The sequence below is a fragment of the Leptonychotes weddellii genome, chromosome 8 (assembly GCF_054177405.1).
Source record: "Leptonychotes weddellii isolate Sample4059 chromosome 8, ASM5417740v2, whole genome shotgun sequence".
Lineage (NCBI taxonomy): Eukaryota > Metazoa > Chordata > Mammalia > Carnivora > Phocidae > Leptonychotes > Leptonychotes weddellii.
In genome coordinates this window covers 84,307,365-84,332,173 of record NC_138376.1, presented here as the reverse complement: position 1 = coordinate 84,332,173, position 24,809 = coordinate 84,307,365, and the positions used below count along the sequence as shown (strand labels likewise).

Here is a 24,809-nt window from a genome sequence, read left to right as displayed (position 1 = left end):
AGGCAGAAAATCTGAGCCAATGGAGTACAAGAACAAGAAATCCTGGCTAAAAACCACCCTTGATATTTTGGGGTGTGTAATATTGGAAAAAGGAAATGTTGGTCATTGTCTTTCATTGTTTTTTTTTTTTTTAAATTCATGAAAAATTCAGGTAAGAACCTATAGCAAAGACTGCAACGAGTCAGTTGTTCAGCATGGGCAAGATGGGCGGCAGAGGCAGAAAAGCTCAGCCTTTGGTTTTCATTTTGGCTCACCTACTTAATAGCTCTTAATGTCTCTAACCTTCCATTTTCCCATCTGTAAAATGGAGTATCACTAAACTCAAGAGCTTTAGTAAGGACTGAACTGAGCACTACTCAGTTCTTTAAAACACAGCCATTTTTTTAAAGTAACTTCTAAACCCAACATGGGGCTTGAACTCATGACCCCGAGATCAAGAGTGTGATGCTCTACCAACTGAGCCAGCCAGGTGCTCCCAAAATAGCCATTATTAGTAAGAGAAATGAAAAGTTTTGAAAATTGCAATCCCAACAATAAGACCATAAATAATCACAACAAGGAAAAATGAAAGCAATGTGTCTGCCCACAAATGTTTTTCAGTTGGCTCAGATTTGTTACATTTTTTATTTTTTAAGATTTATTTATTTTAGAGAGAAAGAGAACGCAAGTGGGGGAAAGGGCATAGGGAGACAGAATCCTCAAGCAGACTCCCCACTGAGCACAGAGCCCAACACAGGGCTCAAACCCAGGACCCTGAGATCATGACCTGAGCCAAAATTGAGAGTCAGCTGCTTACCTGACTGAGCCACACAGGCACCCCCCAGTTGGTTCAGATATATAAAGAGCATGTGTACAATTTCATTTACTTGTAACAGGCAGCTCTTCCTGCCCATGGGTTCTGTCTCTGTGCTTTAATAAAAACACCTTTTTGCACCGAAAAAAAAAAAAAATAGAAGAAGAACTTATTTGTAACATATACTCCAACTTTCCAAAAGTGATCTAGGGCAAAGTATATCAAAATCCAAAAGAAGGACAGGGCGCCTGGGTGGCTCAGTCGGTCAGGCGACTGCCTTCGGCTCAGGTCATGATCCAGGAGTCCCAAGATCAAGTCCCACATCGGGCTCCCTGCTCAGCGGGGAGTCTGCTTCTCCCTCTGACCCTCCTCCCTCTCGTGCTGTCTCTCGTTCTCTCTCGCAAATAAATAAAATCTTTAAAAAAAAAAAAAAATCCAAAAGAAGGACAACCAAAAAACTGTAGCAAAGCTTGAAAGAATGGTTAAGAAGGGACACCTGGGTGGCTCAGTTGGTTAAGCATCTGCCTTCAGCTCAGATCATGATCCCAGGGTCCTGGGATCGAGTCCTACATCAGGCTCCCTGCTCAGTGGGGAGTCTGCTTCTCCCTCTGCCTGCCGCTCCCCCTGCTTGTGCTCTCTTTCCTCTCTCTCGCTGACAAATAAATAAATAAAATCTTAAAAAAAAAAAAAAAAAGAGGGGCGCCTGGGTGGCTCAGTCAGCTGGGCATCTGCCTTCGGCTCAGGTCACGATCCCAGGGTCCTGGGATTGAGCCCCGCATCGGGCTCCTTGCTCAGCTGGGAGCCTGCTTCTCCCTCTCCCTCTGCTGCTCCCCTGCTTGTGCTGTCAAATAAATAAATAAAATCTTTAAAAAAAAAAAAGAATGGTGCAAGGAAAGCTCAGATGGAATAAATTACTTAAACTTGAAAAAATGCTGCTGTGTATCAGAAGAGTTTATATCTCTAGGGATGAACTAAATTACTTTCCAAAGTTAGAAAAGAGCTGGCAAAAGTGATCACAAAATATTAAGTAGGATTAATATTAGCAACCTTTAAGAAATTACAGAGAACAATAACGCCAGCTTTTCAAAAAAGGGGAGGAAAAGTGATTTAAAATAGGTAAATTTAACGTCAATCCCAGATAATGACAATAACTGTATACTGGATTTTAAGAAGGTGACTTGTGAACACAAAGGAAAAGATGTAGTCATTACATAAATCATTAGGAACTAATGTAGTTCACTAAGAATAAGTCATCTGTAAGACAATTTTACAAGGTCGTGAGAATAAAGCAATACATATAAAGTACTTAGTACATGCTTGGCACTTAGGATGACAACGATAATGAGATAAAAGGAGCTGGGAAGTCACTGAAGGTTTCCTGGGGAAGAAACTTGATCTAAAACTTGCAAGAATGAAAGAAACTAGGTAAATAAGAATGAAATCAGAAAAGACAATAGGAAAGTGCATGATATATTTTCAATAAACCACTTTTTTAATGGAAAAGAGGGAGGAAAGTGGGAGAGATAAAAAACAAAACAAGTTATAAGGGGTTATAGTGTAAAAAGCCTTGCACATCCGCCTAAGAAAAATTAATAGAGGTTTTTGAGTTCGAAGCTGATGATGTATAACAATCTTGAAAATTTAACTTTTCAATTTTCTAAATTTAATGATGCCAATGACAGGAAATGGGTGTAAGCATTTTATAAAGTATAAAATGCTTTATAAATAGGTTGATCCTGAAGTTACTATAGCATCAAAAAATAATAATGGTCTATGCAATACAGCATCCCTTAACCTCTCCCCTGCTAGTGGGGAATAAAACAAAAAATGAAAAGGGGGAAAAAAAGAGATCAAAAAGAAAAAGCTGTGTACCTACAGTGAAGTGGCAAAGTGTCACCAATGACAGTCCTAGATTGCCTACCTCCCCTATCCTGGGGATAATAAGTATTAAAATGCTTACCAATAAGAAGACTTTTTAGCCTTCTGTAGTCTTCTGTTACATCAAAATCATCACCAGCAAATATTAACATGGGTTTTGTTCCCTCGGGACATTTACTATTCTATGAAATGGAAAAAAAATTATAATGATATAATTATCAATTCTAAACCATTTATAAGCTGGTTTTAAAGTAGTCAATACTTACATACAGTGATTAGTTCTCATATTTTGACTGTCCTAAAACTATGTTTATGAATATTGATTAAAATCTAAAGACTTGGGGTGCCTGGGTGGCTCAGTCAGTTAATCATCTGCCTTCAGCTCAGGTCATGATCCCAGGGTCCCTGCTCAGTGGGGAGTCTGCTTCTCCCTCTACCCCTACCCACTGCTCATGAACTCTCGGTCTCTCAGATAAATAAAATCTTAAAAAAAAAAAAAAATTAAGACTTAAAACTACAGTTGCAACTTTTAAATTAAAATACAGTTTTTTGTTTCATTCCCTCACATTGTCAAATAAGTGGTCAAAGAATGATTCAAAGAATAAAATAAAAAGCTAAAATTGCTGCTAAACATACATAGCCCTTTAACAGCCAGCATCTCAGAGTCTAAACAAAGTTAATTTCTTTGAATTATTTACTACCACTGTACCTTTACCTACTGTATCACATAAACAGTATTTTAGGAGTGCTTGGGTGGCTCAGTCTGTTAAGCAGCTGAGGTCATGATCCTGGGGTCCTGGGATCGAGCCCCACGTCGGGCTCAGTGGGGAGTCTGCTTCTCCCTCTCCCTTTGCCCCTCCTCCCTCTTGGTGCATGCGTGCATGCTTCTCTTTCTCTCTCACTTGCTCTCTCAAATAAATTTTTAAAAATCTTTAATAAACAGTATTTTTAAATGAAAGCTTATCTAAACTACCAACTAAAGAGGGGCGCCTGGGTGGCTCAGTCGTTAAGCGTCTGCCTTCGGCTCAGGTCATGATCCCAGGGTCCTGGGATCGAGCCCCGCACCAGGCTCCCTGCTCCGTGGGAAGCCTGCTTCTCCCTCTCCCACTCCCCCCTGCTTATGTTCCCTCTCTCGCTGTGTCTCTATCAAATAAATAAAAAATCTTAAAAAAAAAACAAAAAACTACCAACTAAATATTCACATGAGAAGCAAGAGAATTTTATACAAGCTATAGAAAGTATGAGCAAACCTTACTCGGCATGATTGAAGCTCTTACTATAAAAGTATTTTGTCCTGTTTTGGATTTTTTTTTTTTTTTTAAAGATTTTTTTATTTATTTATTTGACAGAGACAGAGACAGCGAGAGCAGGAACACAAGCAGGGGGAGTCGGAGAGGGAGAAGCAGGCTTCCTGCTGAGCAGGGAGCCCGATGTGGGACTTGATCCCAGGACCCTGGGATCATGACCTGAGCCGAAGGCAGTCGCTTAACCAACTGAGCCACCCAGGCGCCCTAGATTTTTTTTATACAAAGAATAACATGATGTGAATAATAAGAATCTTTAAAAGCCACAAAAATAAAAGAAGAAAAAATCTAACAAAAAAATTCTTTAACTGAATGATTAATTTCTGAAGGCAAACGGGTGTTAGTCTGAGCTTTCCGTTGATTCTAGCACCTCTACTCTGGTTCCAATCAAGGACTGTACAAATCTAGAAATAAACAAACAAACAAACAAAACTGGACAAGAAAACAAACATCCTGTGCCCTAGGACCAGAGGTCACGTTGCTTCCCTGTTCACCATGACCACTTTTGTTGACACACTCTGCTTCCAAACTCTGAACCTTAACTGTCTATACTTAGGAGGTGTGCCTAAGATCTGTCTGCGTGATCTAGGGCCTGAAGGGACCTACCAGACCCAATGACTCTTCCACTTACTGTCTGTGCCGACCTGACCCTGCTACTTCTACCCCTATGTCTATGGGGGCTGTTTAAGTATACAGAAGGTAGGAGAAAGTGATGCAATATCCTCACCACAATGCATAGTAATAAAAAAAATAACGTTAAGTCATGACCCGGTATACACATCATAAAAATACAACTGAACGAGGGGGCGCCTGGGGAGCTCAGTAGGTTAAGCATCTGCCTTCTGTTCAGGTTATGATCCCAGGGTCCTGGGATGGAGCCCCATGTCAGGCTCCCCACTCAGCAGAGAGCCTGCTTTTCCCTCTCCTTCTGCCCCTTCCCCCTCCTGCTCATGCTCTCTGTCTCTCACTCGCTCACTCTAGCTCTATATCTCAAATAAATAAATAAATAAAAACTTTAAAAAGATATGTAACTGAACAAGTTATATGAAACAGTACTTAACATTTAGATCACTGATATTTTTCACAATGTGAAAACCCAGAACTAGAAGAAACTATAACAGATGAGCTTTATTTGAATAGTATAAGACACTAAAAATTCAAATACTATATAAGTACTACGATTATAGTATACTAAAACATCATAATTATGTGACATCCTTGAACTAACCTTCTGAATTTTTTTTTTTTTTAAGATTTATTTATTTGAGAAAGAGAGCAGAGAGAAAGAGCGTGAGCCCAGGGAGGGGCAAAGGGAGAGAGACACTTTAGCAGACTCTGCGCTGAGTACAGAGCCCGATGCAGGGCTCAATCTTATGACCCTGAGAGATTATAACCTGAGCTGAAACCAAGAGTTGGACGCTTAACCTACTGCACTACTCAGGGGCCCCTGAATTAAGTTTTGTTTTATTTTGTTTTTAAACAAAGGGAAAAAATTCTTACAAATCATATACAAACTTCCCATACAAAATATCCCCAGGCAACTGCAATGTATCTTATCCTATCTAAAATAAAACCAACTAGCCTTAAATTTTAATCATCTCATTCATTAAGGCTTATTTTACATAAAATAACCATCCCTAGAAGTTTGGCCACATCTTAGAAAATAGACTCCTACAATAATCACTCAATTTCCTGGTAGAATCGAATCACTTGTTGCTTGAGAGTAAACAAAAGGATGAGGCTTGGCTTGGTAATAAAAGTAGGCAAGTGAGAAAAGAAATACTGGTGAAAAAGTCTTAAAAATAAAGAGGTAGATGTAAAAAGGAAATAAATATGAAAAGAAAGTATAACAAACATGCAATTCCAAAACAAACTAAAAATAGAAGGTTATAATGGAATAATGAAGTAAAAGTAAGGTCCGGTTAATAGTCTGTGGGGGGGGTGGGAGGCGCCTGGGTGGCTCAGTCAGTTGAGCGTCTGCCTTTCACTCAGGAGGTCATGATCCCAGGGTCCTGGGTTTGAGCCCCACGTCCAGCTCCCTGCTCAGCGGGAAGCCTGCTTCTCCCTCTCCCCCTCCCCACTGCTCATATTCTCACTCTCTCGAATAAATAAATTAATAAATAAAAATTTTTTTTAAAACTTAAAAAAAAATAGTCTACGTAGGAACTGCCAATGTAAGCATACCATCATCAATTAGTGGCTTTAAGAGTTAATGGATATGCTCCATGAGTGAAAATTTAGTATTCAATTTAAATGGTTCTTGTTTAGAATGAGATCTGACAATAATGGTTTTGTGGTCTGGTATAGAAGCTACACAGTAACGAAAGTACTCCTTTGCTTAGGAAGTGAAATGCAAAGAGTGGAGGGGTTGGCATGCTCACATCGGCCAGTGTTCACACCCACTAACAGCTGACCAAGTAGCAGCAGTGGTGAAGGTAAAATGGGGATATGCTGCTCATCTCCAAGGATTCATGCACTGTCCTAAAAGACAAACTGTAATAAGATGAGCTTCCACCATAATAAAGCATCACAGTTTATACGCTTTCCCAAACACCTTCTAAAATAGTATCTTCACTAACTAGTATTTTCACATATATTATCTCATTTGAATACCTATTTATTTTTCTTAAAGATTTATTTATATATTTGAGAGAAGGGGAAAGTGAGAGCAGGCGGAGAGGCAGAGGGAGAGGATCTCAAGCAGACTCCTTGCTGAGCACAGAGCCCGACAAGGCTTGATCTCATAATCCTCAGATCATGACCTGAGCAGAGATCAAGAGTCAGATGCTGACCAACTAAGCCACCCAGGCGCCCCTGGTATTATTATATCTTTTTAATACTTGATTGCAATTGAAGGTCAAGGAAGTAACTGACTTGTCATGTCACAAGTCATCTAAATGGCCAACACAGGCCTTCAACCCAAATGTTCTGCCTCTAAATCCAATCTCAGGCCACTGTTCTACCTTGTACCTGAAGAAGCTGCTAAAGCTAAGTCAGGATCTGGTAAGAGGCTTTTTCAAACCCCAGAAAACTTGGAAGGCATGTTCTCTTTTTAGGGGAGACTAGGAAAAGGAGTCATTATATATTTTACAATTCTTTCAACTATACCGTGACCCTCAAAGACCCATAAACTAAGAACAATTATGTAACTTTCCATTACAAACTTCAATATTCATTCTTTCAATGTTCATGGTTATACCATTCACTATATGTATGACTCCAGGTCACCAACAGAATTCCTCTGGGCCTTGATCTCCAACTCTACACAACAGGGAAAGTAATTTCAGCCTTACACAGGGTAGCTATGAAGTCTAAATAAAATAACTACTTGATGGAATATTTGATGGAACAGATTAAGCCAGAAGCAGAATTCTGAAGGAGTAGAAGCCCAGTCTGGACCCAGGAACTGAATTAGCACAGTTTTCTTGCCTTTCTAAGACTATTTACTACTTTCTATTTTATACCATTTAAACAAAGGAGACTCAAAGATGCAAGTCCTGAAGGAAAGGACTGAACTAGCATTTTGGTGGCCAGCAGCCTAAATATTGTAGGATCAGCTAAAGCATCCTAGGTTTAGAACAGAGTTCACTTTGGGGCGCCTGGGTGGCTTAGTCGTTAAGCATCTGCCTTCGGCTCAGGTCATGATCCCAGCGTCCCGGGATCAAGCCCCACATCGGGCTCCCTGCTCAGGGGGAAGCCTGCTTCGCCCTCTCCCACTCCCCCTGCTTGTGTTCCCTCTCTCGCTGTCTCTCTCTCTGTCAAATAAATAAATAAAATCTTAAAAAAAAAAAAAAAACAGGGTTCACTTTGAAAACTCTGGTATTGGGGCGCCTGGGTGGCTCAGTTGGTTAAATGTCTGCCTTTGGCTCAGATCATGATTACAGGGTCCTGGGATCGAGCCCCATGTTGGGCTCCCTGCTCAGCAGGGAGTCTGCTTCTCCCTCTGCCTCTCCCCTCACCCCCCACCACCACTTGTACTCTCTCTCTCACTCACCCTCTCTCTCAAATAAATAAATACAATCTTTTTTTTTTTTAAAGATTTTATTTATTTATTTGACAGAGAGAGACACAGAGAGAGAGGGAACACAAGCAGGGGGAGTGGGAGAGGGAGAAGCAGGCTTCCCGTGGAGCAGGGAACCTGATGTGGGGCTTGATCCCAGAGTCCTGGGATCATGACCTGAGCTGAAGGTAGACGCTTAACTGACTGAGCCACCCAGGCGCCCCTAAATAAATAAAATCTTAAAAAGAAAAGAAAACTCTGGTATTTCTGAGGTTCCATAAAATAGGTGCTGTGACAATTCAGAGGGATGGGCCCAGACAAGAGTTAATAATCGCTCTGAAGTCTAACTGCCAGAAGATCCACATATGTGTTATATGCTGTAAGTAAATACTTCTTTTTAAAGTAAAGATAAAATGAAATTTGCTTTTATCTCAGCACACTAGGATAAAAATAAAGTTCTTTCTTTCAAGGTACAAAACTGTAACAGTAGTCTTCACCACAAGATGTCACTATTGCCCAAGAGCAATATTACAAAATGCCTTGTATTTTTATGCTGAGTAGCTTACCTTAATATCTTTTAGAGAGACAAACTTCTCGATACCCAATTCAATCATATCCAGCACATGGTAGTCATACATACGACCTAGAAGGAACACATTTTCTTTTAAACATTTATTTTTCCCAAACAGCCACCTTATATGTACCCACTTAATCTGCATGTTCAAAATGTTAGTCTCTGCCTCTTTTTTCCCCTCACACCCCACCAAACACATCCCCTCTTTCTTAAACTTTCAACTCTATCTAGAATAGATTGTTACAATCTTGGCCTGAAAGAATCTTGGAAATTACTGAGCCAAACTCCCTGATTTTATATAAGAGTAAATAAAGGCCCACAGAAGGAAAAGGGCTTGCCTACACCAGTGACCATGCCAGACCAAGTGCAAAACTTACTAGGGAAGGGTTCATTTATGTGGGTAGGTATGCTACTTTGTGTTTTTTTCTCTAACACAGATTTAAGGTACATATATTTTATATCAGGAAAGTAGCTGCAACTTTATTTAGGTAAAGTAATATTTACATGCCTATTGTTTACTTGCAATCTGGTAGATAAAAACTTTTATTCAAAGTCACAAGGAAAATTTTAAAAAACTAGCTTAGAGATTACTTGTTACTCCTGAATCCTCAACACATCAATTAATCTGAGTCACAAAACTGACTCTGTAAATAACAATATTAGAAAGTAAGTGATAGGGGCATGTGGGTGGCTCAGCTGGTTAAGAATCTGCTTTTGGCTTGGGTCATGATACCGGAGTCCCAGGATCGAGCCCCACATCAGGGTCCCTGCTCAGCAGGGAGTCTGCTTCTCCCTCTCCCTTTGCCCCTCCCCCTGCTCCTTCTCTCTCTCTCTCTCGCTCACTCACTCAAACAAATAAATAAAATCTTAAAAAAAAAAAAGAAAGTAAATAATATTTACCTATTACTAGATTATTTGGCCGCTTCTTATTATGGGAGCCAAACATAAATAAAGAACAATCTGACTTCTTTGAAAAGAATTCCTATAAAACCAAAAAAACTCTAATTAGTGCATTAATATAAGAACTTTAAGAATCATACCTCTGAACTTTAAAAAAAAGTAATGAATACTTAATGAACTAGACAGGAATAAACAGAGGAAAGGGACTTTATTTCTCGCTTTTTACTTCAATTTTTCTGATTTGGGGTACCTAGGGATAAGAAATAAGTTTAAGACTAAAAATATGTTGAAAAGTTTAAGTTAATAAATAAAATGAGACTATTTATTCTCACCAATGCAGTTTTGAAACAGCACACTAAGTATTTCATTTGCTGAACAAATGCCTTTATTCATTAGACATTACTGCTACCATCAATGGTACATCTTACCATGCATTTAAAATACACATGAATAGGGGCACCTGGGTGGCTCAGTCGGTTAAGCCTACAACTGTTGTTTTTTTAGGATTTATTTATTTGAGAGAGAGAGAGCGAGAGCACAAGCAGGGGGCAGGGGCAGAAGGAGAGGGAGAAGCAGACTCCCTGCTAAGACCAAAGCCCAACGCGGGGCTCAATCCCAGGACCCCAAGATCATGACCTGAGCCAAAGGCAGCAGCTGCTTAACCAACTGAGCCACCCAGGAGGCCCTAAGCCTCCAACTCTTGATTTCAGCTCAGGTCATGATCTCGTGTCAAGCTCTGTGCTTAGCAGGGTGTGGGTATGGAGCCTACTTTAAAAAAAAAAAAAAAAAAGTTTCTTAAGTGTCCAAATAAATTCCAAATAAATGAAAATGCTTTCTTAAAATGTTTTTCTTTTTACATTCTCTTACTATGACTAACACCCCGAAGCTATTCATGAACTACCTTTCACATACATATATAGTACTCATCTCTACTGTTCTTCTCCATAAAAAGTCCACTTTTTGTTAAAATTCTAGAGCAAGCATAGTCAAATTATCTGCAAAAGGCCAAATAGTAAATATTTTTAGGCCTTTTACATGCTTTTATAAAGAAACCCTTTAAAAATACAAAAACCATTCTTTATGGCTCTCACAGAAACAGGGATTTGACCCACAGGAGGTATATTTGCCAACTCTTGTTCTAAAGCACAGTTCCAAAATTGTAAGAAATGTGCTACTGAAAAAAAAAAAAGAAGTGCTACTGGAGGGATACATGGTCAGGAGAAGGAATTCAACCACATTTCCAACATGACCACTGTTTCCACAACTATTGTGAGCTTTAGTAGTCTGAGATTTTCTCCATCCAATGAAATATCTCCTATCTCTGGATGTGGGATATCAAAGAGAGGAAAGTCACAATTTCAAATGTAAGAAAAACTGTCATATCAAAACGAGATTGACAAAGAAGTACAGAGGGGCTCCTGTTGGCTCAGTCAGTTAAGCGTCTGCCTTCGGCTCAGGGTCCTGGGATGCGGCCCTGCATCAGGCTCTCTGCCCAGCAGGGAGTTCTCCCTCACCCTCTGCCATCCCCTCCCCTTGCTTGTGCTCTATCAAATGAATAAAATCTTAAAAAAAGAAAAAGAAGGGGTGCCTGGGTGGCTCAGTTGGTTAAGCCACTGCCTTCGGCTCAGGTCATGATCCTGGAGTCCCGGGATCGAGTCCCGCATCGGGCTCCCTGCTCAGCGGGGAGTTTGCTTCTCCCTCTGACCCTCCCCCTTCTCATGCTCTCTCTCTCTATCTCATTCTCTCTCTCAAATAAATAAATAAAATCTTTAAAAAAAAAAAAGAAAAGAAAAAGAAGTACAGAATGCTACAGATTCTACATCACAACACTGCTACAAAGTGGTCACTCAACCAAAAAGCATCATGGTGCCAAAACAAAGCAAGCCCTTGATAAGCAGTATATGAAAGAGACAGAATTTTGGATTAGAGCCCTTATTTTCAATTTCACAATCTCTTCAACAATGACTGTGAAAAACCCAAGACTATAATGAAAGTAATTTTGTAAAAAACTGAATACTGGGATGCCTAAGTGGCTCAGTTGGTTGAGCATCTGCCTTTGACTCAGGTCACGGTCCCAGGGTCCTGGGGTCGGGCTCTGCATCAGGCTCCCTGCTCAGTGGGGAACCTGCTTCTCCCTCAGCATATCTCCCCACCCCACTCCTCGTTCTCTCTCTCCCTCTCAAATAAAATCTTTTTTTAAAAAATTTTTAAAGGGGCACCTGCATGGCTCAGTTCGTTAAGTGTCTGCCTTCGGCTCAGGTCATGATTCCAGGGTCCTGGGATCAAGCCCCACAACAGGCTTCTTGCTCAGTGGGGAGTCTGCTTCTCCATCTGCCCCTCCCCCTGCTCATGCTCTCTCTCTTTCCCTCCCTCTCTCTCTCAAATAAATAAAATCTTTAAAAAAATATTTTTAAACCCTGAATATTGATTTTTCTTAATATAATTTTCAATGCAGTCAGTTGCTACATTAGGAGAAAATGTTCATTTTTAGTCTTCTAATTAATTACTGAGATTCTATTCAAAAGTTCTTTCTTTTAAATTCACTAACTAGGGGCGCCTGGATGGCTCAGTCAGTTAAACATCTGAGTCTTGATTTCAGCTCAGATCATGATCTTAGGGTCCTGGAATCGAGCCTCATGTCAGGATCTGCTCACTCAGCGGGGAGTCTGGTTAAGGATTCTCTCCCTCTCCCTCTGCTCTTCCCCCTGCTCATGTGCACGCATGTGCATGTTCTCTTTCACTCTCTAAAATAAATAAATCTTGGGGTGCCTGAGTGGCTCAGTCGGTTAGGCGTCTGCCTTCGGCTCAGGTCGTGATCCCAGGGTCCTGGGATCGAGCCCCGCATCGGGCTCCCTGCTCTGTGGGAAGCCTGCTCCTCCCTCTCCCACTTCCCCGCTTGTGTTCCCTCTCTCTCTTTGTCTCTCTGTCGAATGAATAAATAAAATCTTTAAAAAAAAAATTAAAAAAAATAAAATAAATAAATAAATAAATCTTTAAAAAATAAATAAATTCACTAACTAAAAGGAAAAACAAGTAATGGTGTTCCCCTCAAGAGAACATGATCCCATTCTGATTTTTTTTCAGTATCTTTTAATCTTTTTTTTTTTTTTTTTTAAGTAAGCTCTATGCCCCATGTGAGGCTTAAACTCACAACCCAGAGATCAAGAGTCACACGCTCTACTGACTGAGCCAGCCAGGCGTCCCCCATTCTGACTTTTTTTAAGTCAATTTAGTTTAAACCACTTATTCTTTTAAGGTTTTCTTTAGAAAGAAAGCAGTATCATCACATACCCAAAGTCCATTCATCATTCACCATTTATTATATACCATCCTTTAGCTTCTGATTTTATTCACTAGTCTTTTTCATTTAGTTTGGTTGCCAATACACTCAAACAGGAATTTGATTAGTAAAGCAACTGACAATTGTTAGCAATAATTCACGTAGCATTCCTTGTTCTAAAAATATCCAAAGAAATAAGTCAAATTTTTAAAAATCAAACTTGCTTTATAAAAATAGACCTGTAACAAGCTTCCTTTTGATAATTATTAATTATGCACATAAAATATAATTCAACTTTTAAAAATTCTGTCGATAGGGCGCCTGGGTGGCTCAGATGGTTAAGCGTCTGCCTTCGGCTCAGGTCATGATCTCAGGGTCCTGGGATCGAGTCCCGCATCAAGTTCCCTGCTCAGTGCAGAGCCTGCTTCTCCCTCTCCCTCTGCCACTCCCTCTGCTTATGCTCTTCTGTCTATCTCTCTGTCAAATAAATAAATAAAATCTTTAAAAAAAATAAAAAATAAAAATTCTGTCGATATACTTACAAGCAGTGAATAATACTGGCAAAGTAAAATATAAGATCTATAGTCATATTTTTGAAAGTATGAAAGTCTTATTTCAAAATAATAAATAAATGTCTTATTTCCCCTCCAATTTACATTAAAATTCCCTCATATAGGATGATTTCTAATTCAGAAACATCACAAATTAGGAATACTAAAGGAGCAGTGATTAGTCTGAATAATCATTTACATGCTCTCTTAAATCAGAAAGATGCTTGGGGTGCCTGGCTGACAAAGTCAGTTAAGCGACCGACTCTTAGTTTCAGCTCAGGTAGTGATCTCAGGGTCCTAGGATCAAGCCCCATGTTGGGCTCCACACACAGCACGGAGTCTGCTTGAGATTCTCTCTCCCTCTTCCTTTGCCCCTCCCCTCACCACATGCACGCTCTCTCTCTCTAAAATAAATAAACTTTGAAAAAAAAAAAGATTCAGGGTGCCTGGGTGGTTCCATCGCTTAGTGTCTGCCTTCAGCTCAGGTTGTGGTCCTAGGGTCCTGGGATCAAGCCCCACATAGGGCTCCCTGCTCAGCGGGAAGTCTGCTTCTCCCTTTCCCTCTGCTGCTCCCCCTGCTTGTGCTCTCTCGCTCTCTGTCAAATAAATAAATAAAATCTTTAAAAACAAAAAAAAAATTCTTGTACTCACCAACGATGTCTGATCCTCAAATGGTCTTGTAATGTTTTTCCTAAGAATATTTTAACAGGTGACCTTAATTTTAATAACCTTAATAGCAATTCACCCATAACAATTAAGTAATATATTAAATAAAGATAATTTTATATTCAGATGATCAAAAATAAAGCTGGAGGGATATTCATTCATTCAAATATGTATTTAGTGCCTGTTACGTACAGGCACTGTTGTAAGAGCTAAGGATCCTGGAAAACAAATCAGACCCTTGCTCTCATGGAGCCTACATTCTAGTGAAAAAATAAAAATTTCAAAAGTAACTGTAGTGACAAAAATAAAATAGGGTATTCTATTAGTATGAAGAGTAGAAAATGACTATTTGAGCTGAGATCTGAGAGATAAGCAATAAGCCACTGAAAAGTTTTGAGGCTAAGAGTATTCTAGGAAGAAGGAACAGAATAAGCAAAGATCCTGAGATGGAAACAAGCTTAGACTATTCAAGAAATGGAAAGAAGGCAAGTGTCACTGAAGCTTAGTGTGCAAAGGGAAAATGGTGGGGCATAAGGCCAAAGATGAAGACATGGCCCAGATTATGTAGGGCCTTGTTGATCAAGATAAGGAATGTAGATATTAATAAAGTAACAGGAAGCATTGAAGAGTTTCAGGCAGGAGTGGTAAGATCAGACTAAAATTTTCTTTTTATTTATTCATTTATTTGAGAGAGAGAGCACAAGCAGGGGGAGGGGCAAGGGAGAAGCAGACTCCCCATTGAGCAAGGAGCCCAATGTGGGGCTCGATCCCAGGACCCTGGGATCATGACCTGAGCCGAAGGCAGCTGCTTCACAAACTAAGCCAACCAGGTGCCCCTAAAATTTTCTTTTTCTTTTATTTTTTTATATATATATTTTTAAGATTTTATTTATTTATTTGACCGAGAGAGAGAGAGAGAGCACAAGCAGGGAGAGCGGCAGGCAGAGGGAGAGGGAGAAGCAGACTCCCCACTGAGGAGGGAGCCCGATGCAGGGCTTGATCCCAGGACCCTGAGATCATGACCTGAGCCGAAGGCAGACGCTTAACCGACTGAGCCACCCAGGTGCCCCTAAAATTTTCTTTTTAAAGGACTGTCTACTATGTGAGAATGCAATGTAGTATGGCAAGAATGAAACGAGTTAGTAAGAAGCTATTGCAGTAATCCAGAAGGGAAAGAAAAAAAATGGTGCATTGGACCAGGAAAATTAGTAGTAGAGCTGGAGAAGGAGTGGGTAAAACATGTTATCTTTCATGTAAAAGGGAAAGAAATACCAATAAATATTTTTCTTTGCTTAAATATGCATAGAGGGGCGCCTGGGTGACTCAGTCGTTAAGCGTCTGCCTTCGGCTCAGGTCATGATCCCAGGGTCCTGGGATCGAGCCCCGTGTCGGGCTCCCTGCTCAGCGGGAAGCCTGCTTCTCCCTCTCCCACTCCCCCTGCTTGTGTTCCCTCTCTCGCTGTGTCTCTCTGTCAAATAAATAAATAAAATCTTTAAAAAAAAAATGCATTGACAAATTCTGGTAAAATATGTAAGAAACTAATGAGAGGTGGTTGTTCTGGGAAGAGTGTTTATATTTTCACTTATAATTTCTGATTTCTAATTATGTAAATGAAATTTCTATAAAATAGTTCATAATTTTTATGAAGCAAAATCTATATACAACATGATCTCAATTTTGCTTAAAGAATAAAATAGGGACTCCTGGGTGGCTCAGTTGGTTGAACAGCCAACTCTTGATTTCAGCTCAGGTCATAATCTCAGGGTCCTGGGATTAATCCCCACCTTGGGCTCTGTAATTACTGGGGAGTCTGCTTGAGGATTCTCTCTCTCTCCCCCTCCCCCCTGTTCACACATGTGCTCTCTCCATAAAATAAATAAATCTTTAAAAAAAGAATAAATGTACAGATACGAAAATGTCTGTTCAGATATGAAAATGGGTGAAGGGGAGTGGGAGATACAGGCTTCCAGTTATGGAATCAATAAGTCATGGGAATAAAAGATACAGTATAAAGAATATAGTCAATATCATAATAGTGACAGATGATAACTACACTTTTAGTGAGCATAGCATAATGTATAGACTTAACAAATCACTATGTTTTACACTTGAAACTAATGTAACATTGTGTGTCAACTATACTCAAAAAAAGAAAGAAAGAAAATATACAGGGAAAAAAATATGTCAGAATGTACATAGTGCTATGAGTGATTACTTATTCCATTATCCCGATTATCTAAGAGAAATATGTATTACTTTTATAATCAGTAAAAAGAGTATTATGTTTAACGATGCGCAAGGCAAACAAACCAAGAAAAATTATTGCAGCATTTATGATTAACAGCTAGCTATAATTCACAATAAGCTAATATGATCTGTTGGAAACACAGAAAATGCAAATTAAACAAAGTATGTTTTTCACTTCTTAGCTTAAAAATATAAACCAAAAGTAGGTAATGGCCCATGGAACTTATATATTACACTCTGTCAAAAGGATAATCTTTTCAAAAAGCAATATAATTAATTTGCCCTATTGGGTATGAAGCTGTACCCAGTAATCTCATGTCTAGGAATCTCACGTAGGAACTAATTCAAAAGAATAACTCATTTGTGTAAAAATGGCCATTTTAGCATTATTTATAAGAATGGCAAAACAGAAAAACCTAAATTCCCCCAAATTAAGTTACAAGTAAATTTTAGTATAACCATTTAATAGGCATTATACTGGCAATGAAAATAATACCTAAAGGATCACCTATCAATAGGAAAGTGTTTACAATATAAATGAAAAAGGCTTGATATAAAATTTAATGTATGGCAACAACACAGATAATTTTTAGACATTTTGTTAATGAAAGAAAATAGACTCCAAAGGCTATCTGTTGTATGATGCCATTTATGTGACATTCGGAAAAAGGAAAAACTATAAGGATGGAAAACAGTTCAATGGTTAAAGGGGTGGGGGAGGGATGGACTACAAGAGCGCACTGCACAAAGAAATTTTCAGGATGATGGAACTGTTTCTGTATCATGAACTGTAGTGGCAGACACAGTTCAATGCATTTTTCAAAACCCATAAAACTGTACACCACAAAGAGTAAATTTTACATACATAAATTAAAACCACCACCAGGATGTGGAGAAAAACCCAAAACAGAATACAAACTGTAATAAACGACCCCAACTGTAGTTTAAAGGAATAACACAATCATATTAAAGAGGCAGAAAAAAACCTATGTTCCATTAGGAAACAGTATTTGAACTGGATACTCTAAAGCTAAAGACACAAAGAACTATATACACATTCTACACGCTAGCTAATTTGTTGCTTACAGGGTTGGAAATTCTGACACTATGTATGTACTAGAATTATACAAATAAATAAATATGTATATTATCAATAATGAAAGCCAGGTTTCTTACTGTCAGAAGAAAAAAGTTACATGGAAAGAAGAAAGGCTAGAATGAAGTCTGTGGCATTGGGCTGGAATTGGAAGTATTAGTATGAACGCATGATTTTTTAGGAAGTATCGATATGAACTCAGTCTTTAAAATACATAAATATAAATTTAGATATGCATGTATGCACAGGTTAATACACATAACACATATTTTCAAGCTCTGTCTGCTGAGGGGATCTAGAGACAATGACACTCCCAGAGCAACAGAGCATACTTAGTGCCCAGATCTTTGTTTCTAAATTACCAGTCTCCAATATATGGAAACAGGGCTCCCCAGAGAAGGGGTTGATTCCAGGGCTGTTGCAAGGAAAAATAAAAGATGAGTGTCGAGCATCTTGTGGCACCAGAAAGGAAGTACTCAAATACAAGGAGCATGTTGGAAAAGCACAGGCACCGACCTGAAAAAGATCCCAAAGGCCAAAGGTAGAATTGGAGCAACAAAATAATGACAGCATTGGATTATAACTCCAAAGAATATAATAAACATCCGTAAGTCCACACTAATATAAATGAGTAATTCAACAGAGGAGAAGGGAGAGATTTTCCTTACAAAATTCCAATTAATAAATGTAGAAGGAGGGCGCCTGGGTGGCTCAGTCGTTAAGCGTCTGCCTTCGGCTCAGGTCATGATCCCAGGGTCCTGGGATCGAGCCCCACATCGGGCTCCCTGCTCCACGGGAGGCCTGCTTCTCCCTCTCCCACTCCCCCTGCTTGTGTTCCTGCTCTCGCTATGTCTCTCTCTGTCAAATAAATAAATAAAATCTTTAAAAAAATAAAAAAATAAAAAAAAATAAATGTAGAAGGAATGAGGGAGATAGAAAACCACCATTAGAACAACACCAGAGTAGGGCGCCTGGGTGGCTCAGTTGGTTAAGCGACTGCCTTCGGCTCAGGTCATGATCCTGGAGTCCCGGGATCGAGTGCCGCACTGGGCTCCCTGCTCGGCAGGGAGTCTGCTTCTCCCTCTGACCCTCCTCCCTCTCATGCTCTCTGTCTCTCATTCTCTCTGTCTCAAATAAATAAATAAAATCTTAAAAAAAAAAAAAAGAACACCACCAGAGTAATCACCTCTGTAGACAAGATCCACTGATGGATGCTAAAATGAGTAAGAAAAAGTGTGAGGAGAAAGAGAATTATTTGCATAGTTTTTGCAGAGTCTCAAAGTATTTCCTCCAAACATTTATTAATTACAAAGGGAAAAATAGTAAATTTATAGTGGAGAAACCAAGCAGACTCACTTTAACTGAGGTTAATGCTACCAGCGTAACACATCCTGTACTCCCTGGTATGATTTACAGAGAAAAGCACATCACTTTAGTGGTACTCTTGCCAAAAATGTATAAGGCTCAATCTGTTCATGAGAAACTTAAGACAAATCCAAACTGACGGACATTTTACAAAATAATTAACAAGTACTCATCGCAAGTGTCAAAGTCATCAAAAAAGGAAAGACTGGGGAAACTGTCACAAATGGGAGAGTAAGGAGACATGACAACTAAATGCAATGTAGGATCCTGGAAGAGAAAAAGGCTCTTAGTGGAAAAACTGGTACAACCAAATCAAGTCTACAGTTTAGTTAACATTATTGTACCAATGTTAATTTCTTACTTTTGATAACTATACTATGGTTATGTAAGATGCAACATTAAAAGAAGCTGGGTGAAGGTTATGAGAAATCTACTAATTGCTGCAACTTTTCTGTATGTCTGTAATTATTTCAAAATAATATATATATGCTAAGATTACAACTATGTAAGTATTCAATACAAATGAAAACAAACTGGAAAGAAATAAATTTTAAAAATACTAATAGCTATATGTAAGGAACCGTCATGTTTTTTAAACAAAATACTTTTCTAAATCTCCCATAAAGTAACTGTTTGCTACTTTTATAATAGAACAATATAAGTTAAACTAAAATAAATCATTACTCACTTTTTATACAGAACTCCATACGGTTTTTTCAGTGCATACTGTAAAACAAAATTTATAGCTTTCAAAACAAATTACATTCTGAAAAGCGGAAGCAAAAATTATATTGCATTGTTTCAGTCATTATACAAGATTACCTGGTCCCTGAATCCTATTCTGATGTCTTCTGCTTGGCTCCCTTTTAATCACTTATATAAACCTGCAACATAAGCTTAATAACCTAACTTAAACTGCACTTCTTAATCTAAAGTTTCTATGCCCTTTCAAAAATCTGTCCAACTTAAATGATTCCTTTCATTTCTTTAAATTCTACCTATCCCACTCTTTCCAGACAAACTATTTATTTGAGAGTAGAAAGAAGAGCAGAAGAGAACAAAAAAATAAATCCTATCAGAAAAGGCTGACAGAGTTGAAATAATGTTGTCTGGAGATAAGAGAACGGAGAAAGTGTCCCGGTGATGACAATCAGAATACACTACTCAGGAGTTTAAACACAGCCCTTTAAAAAATTCCTGTCATTCAACCCTCTTTTCATTTTTTTCTTACTTCTTTCCACTCATTCACTAATAATCACTTATTACCTGTATGGTCAGTTCTGCTCTACCACAAGGAATAACAAAGACCTAAGGCATTCCCTTGCATTAGGAAAAGGGGTAAATGAGGGAAACAATGAAACGAAAAATGATCATTCATCAACAATCAGAGCTAATGAACAAAGGAAATTCAGCAGATCTTTTTAAGTACTAAACTTTTTTTTTCTTTTTTTAAGTTTATTTGTTTTAGTAATCTCAACAGCCAACGTGGGACTCAAACTTTCAACCCCAAAATCAGGAGTCACATGCTCTTCCGACACAGCCAGCCAGGAACCCCTTCAATACTAAAAATTTTAGTAATTCTTGACCAAATGTTTCCCTGCCTTGGTGTAATGCACATTACCACAGTGACAACTCAAGAATCATAAATATGAATGTTAACTACCACAGTAACGTGTAATAGTGTGCTATTCTTAGAGCTTACTTAAATACAGGGCCAGTATCCTACCAATACAATGACACTGAGACAGAAAGATGAACATGTATTAGACATTCAGATATCTGAACTATTGTGTTTAACAAGCATAGAGAGTTTAGTCAAGTTTAAAAGTCTATTCAATTACTTAGTTGATTTAAGTCAAAGAACCTATCTGCTGTATTCAAGGCCTAAATATTCAACCACCAACTAGGTATCTCCATAGACTACGCTTTCTAATCACTGATTAAACATTTACTGAGCATCTACCATGTGCCACACACTGGGCTAAACAGCAGGCTACAGAGGTAGAAAAAAACATAAAGTTTTTATCTTCATCACTTACATTACAGGTCCTGAACTGAACATACCACTTCTCTCTCCAAACCTGCTCCACCTGGTATATTCTCTAATTGGCATTATCACTCATCAAGAACCCAACTTCCACCCTCAACATCTAGTCTCTCTGATCATCTCTCATTTTCACTTGCAATACCACACTCCAGATACTATTACCTGCCTGACAGCAATGGCTGAATTAGTTTCCCACATTTGCTCTCAATTTTCTCTGGTCAAACCGATTAAAGGAGCTGATCATATCTGTCACCAACCAACTTTCAATGGTTCCTTAGAGCTTTCAGAACAAAGCTCAAACTCCATGTTATCTGATCCCTGTCTGTTCTTCTAGCTCCATAGAGCCCATTTTCCCTTTAGCCATCCCCAATTACTTGCAGTTCCCCAAATGCATCATGCTCCTTCACATTCCCTTCTTTGTTGTTGTTGTTTTTTTTGTTTGTTTTTTGCACAAGTATTTTCCTCAGCCTTGGAAGACTTTCTCCTCCTCTTCCTCTCCTCCTAATTCCTCTAACTCCTCCTTCAAAACGAAGTTAAGTATCTTCTCTGGGAAGCCCACTCTGTGTGTGGCTACCCTTATGGGATTTTAACTCTGCCTCCCATCCTACCCTGTACATGCCTCCAGCAGAGCACTTAATTCACAGTGCTATAATTTCTTACTTGCCAGTCTCCCTCATTAAGCTCACTGAAGGGATAAATGTGTCTTATATAACTATTAATCCTCAGCACCTAGCACAGTACTTGGTATTGCTGAAGGAATAGACAGTAATATGCAGTTATTTCACTTTACAAACTAGATATGTTCTTTAAATGCGAGTAAACCAAATTCTAGTAATTGAAACCAGTTGAAATTTACTAAGGGAACTACAGTAGTTGCTTCAAGGAAAACCAGTGGTTAGTGTCTTGCCAAGGCAAATAACCTCCAACTTGAGCCTTTCTCTAAGACTAGCAGTTCTTAAGGCAAGGCAAGTTTATCCATGTATTTCTCCAGCAGCCTAAACTAGTATGCTGAAAGTTTCCTAAAATAATTTCAATAACATCTGAAAAATTAGAGTGCAGGGACGCCTGTCTGGCTCAGTAGGTAGAGTGTGCAACTTGTGATCTCAGGGTTGTAAGTTCGAGCCCCATGGTGGGTGCAGAGACTACTTAAAAATCTTTTTAAAAAATTAAAAAATAGGGGTGCCTGGGTGGCTCAGTCGTTGAGCATCTGCGTTTGGCTCAGGTCATGGTCCCAGGGTCCTGGGATCGAGCCCAGCATTGGGCTCCCTGCTCGGTGGGGAGCCTGCTTCTCCCTCTGCCTGCTGTTCTCCCTGCTTGTGTTCCCTCTTTCGCTGTCTCTTTCTCTGTCAAATAAATAAAATCTTTAAAAAAAAAAATTAAAAACTACGTGTATATATATACATACCACATCTTTAAGTACTTGTGTCACCACTGAATTTGCATTTCCCCCTTTAATCAGCATAGCATTTTTAATATTTTCACTGAGTTTCGGTTCTCTCTTCTCAAGGAATCTCTTGGTTCTTTTCGTTTTGGGCTTTCTGTTCATAAAATCACAATTCATCACAACTTAAAACGTTTTCCTCAGAGTACAAAACCATGACTTGACTAACGTGCAAATTCTTAAAAAACAACAGATATTACATAACATTTATCAGTTAGGATTCTACCACTAAACAAAATCTCACTTTTTAGGGAGATAATATATATCCCCAACATTCTTTTATTACTGCTTTTTTCCGAAACCTTTATTTAAAAAAAAAAAAAAAAGACTCAATGCTTATACTGTTGCTATTTTTACTCCATTATTTTTTCTTCAGTCTAAATAAAGCAAATAGTACTTACCCTAACACAAAGAATTGCACACCAACTAGTGACCAATCTGTGGGCAGTTACTAAACACAGAGAGGCTACTAAATGCCTCTCTTTCATCCAGGTTTAAGACCACAATGCCTAGTAGGAAGTATACACTATCCCACTCCAACATCACAGCTGAGAAAGTCAAATATTATTGCTACCAATGGGGGATAATAATGACTGACAACTTTATAGAGTCACTCTATTAGGTTTATCTTCACCCAGATCCCACAACACAGGTAAAATTATTATCTTCATTTTACAGATGAGGCAACTGAGGCTAGGGAGGTAATGTGGCCAAGGTCACACATCTTACAAGTAGGCCAATCTTCAAAATGAGCTAGATTAAAAAACTCATCTAGACCAATCACTCTGCAAAATATGAAGGGAAAACAAATTCGTTATTCTGATCCTATGATGTGACAGCAGGAGTAGAATGTTTTTATACATTTCTGTTCAGAAAAAGGGCTTCACTTCTGCTTCCACTATATCTTGCTTTTCCAACAGTTCTCTGCCATCTACTGAAAGAATTCCTCCTCTCTTAAGTAACTATGACCCTCCATCCTCCTTTCAGTCCTATGGACACTTTGGGCTGGAAAAGAGAAACAGAATATACACACATGCAATTTATCACGCAGAGTTTAAAAATTCTCCTCCAGATAAAATGTCAAGCAATATAAAGCTTCCGATCATTTGCTGTTTGATAAAGATACGTGTTTGTTAAATCAAGAAATATTTAGTATGTCTAAACTAAAAAAATAAAAGTGCTCTATACTCTATATTCCATGTGGTTTGTTACTTCTCACTAGCCAGCAAATAATGCAAATAACACCTTATATATTTTATCAGCTGTTTGTCCCCCAATCAGATCGCGGTCTTAACTCATCTTTGCCATTCCCATACCTGGAGGAATATATAGCAGATGCGCAAAAATCTCTGAATTAATGACTAAAAGAAGAACTTGTTTTGGTTGGATGTTAACCAGGCAAATCTCAAGAAATAACAGCAGGACTATTTAGGAGATCAATAAATATTTTCTGAACGCATTTAAAACAAACATCAACTCGAGAAAGAAAAAGCTAATCAACGTATCTACGTGCTGTAGCAAAAAGGCTTTACACACATTCTCGCCAATAATCCTCACAGTTCTACTAAGTACGATTATTACGAACGCTATTTTACAAAGTAAACCGAGGTTTAGGGGGATTATATGGCCCAAAGTCACAAAGCTTTGAGAACGCGCCCGGACTGTCACCTACAGCTGTCAAATTCCGAGGCCTTGTGCTGGTGACCACTCATTCCCTCATACTTCTTGGGAAGCCCAGGACGTTTCTAACTGGCCAAGATAAAAGCGGCCATCTCCGTGCTACCGCCTGGCAGCTCCCACTAGTGGGCTTCCTGGCTCTCCATCTCCCGGCGGGCGGCACCAACAGAGGGAGACCCAAGCTAGTGGATAGATCGGCCCACCGCAGGCCCAACTGACAAAGAGCGGGAGGAACGAGGGGCACCCAGGCGGAGCAGAGACTTTTTCACTCCTTCCCACCACAGGAGTCCCACTCTCTAACGTCCCCCAAAGAAGGGACCCAGCGCACTTACATAACTCGATCCAAAGCGTCCATGGCTACCGCAACGCGAATCCCGGGAACGCACGTGCACGGCGCGCTTCCGCGAGATAGGCCAGTGTTCCGGAACAGGCGGAACCGGAACTTGGACGTGACGCCACTTCCTGGGACCGCCCGGTCGTGGACGCATAGGGCAGTGCTGCGTTCCCTTGGTTACAGATTGTCTTTTAGTGGGAAATTAACACGCTAGGTAACACCGCCTGTAGCCGCTTGATGTACACGCCTGTGTGTATACCCGCAATAAGATATTCAGGGACTAGATGTTATTCTTCTGGGAATCTCCCAGAATGCTAAAAAGGTTGATGACATGGTAGGTATTCACGTAGTGGTTAAAAATATCAATGTGAAATGTGCACTATTGACTGAACTGTAAGATCAGTGAGGCAAAATTTAAAACTACCACAGTGCCTGGCTCATAAAAGGTGTGCAGAAAATAACACTGCTGGGACGCCTGGGTGGCTCAGTCGTTGGGCGTCTGCCTTTGGCTCAGGTCATGGTCCCGGGGTCCTGGGATCGAGCCCCGCATTGGGCTCCCTGCTCGGCGGGAGGCCTGCTTCTCCCTCTCCCACTCCCCCTGCTTGTGTTCCCTCTCTCGCTGTGTCTCTCTCTGCCAAATAAATAAATAAAATCTT

At 39.4% G+C, this 24,809-nt stretch overlaps 1 protein-coding gene across 3 annotated transcripts in view; it reads right to left on the bottom strand.

The window, feature by feature from the left end:
- The window catches only part of RPF2 (ribosome production factor 2 homolog), a 37,120-nt gene extending 12,798 nt beyond the window's left edge, over positions 1 to 24,322 (bottom strand). Inside the window, exons 1-7 of one of the 3 annotated variants that reach the window (XM_081828809.1) lie at positions 24,152 to 24,271; positions 22,107 to 22,239; positions 19,343 to 19,380; positions 13,932 to 13,971; positions 9,450 to 9,531; positions 8,542 to 8,618; positions 2,754 to 2,853 (exon numbers count right to left, since the gene is read on the bottom strand). In XM_081828809.1, coding sequence (XP_081684935.1) covers positions 2,754 to 2,853; positions 8,542 to 8,618; positions 9,450 to 9,531; positions 13,932 to 13,971; positions 19,343 to 19,380; positions 22,107 to 22,239; positions 24,152 to 24,174 — 493 coding nt within the window. In that variant the 5' untranslated portion in view covers positions 24,175 to 24,271. Of the gene's footprint in view, positions 1 to 2,753; positions 2,854 to 8,541; positions 8,619 to 9,449; positions 9,532 to 13,931; positions 13,972 to 19,342; positions 19,381 to 22,106; positions 22,240 to 23,814; positions 23,834 to 24,151 lie in introns of those variants that run through there. The other 2 variants (XM_081828811.1, XM_081828810.1) reach the window with 2 other exon arrangements.
- Positions 24,323 to 24,809: the final 487 nt, after the last annotated feature.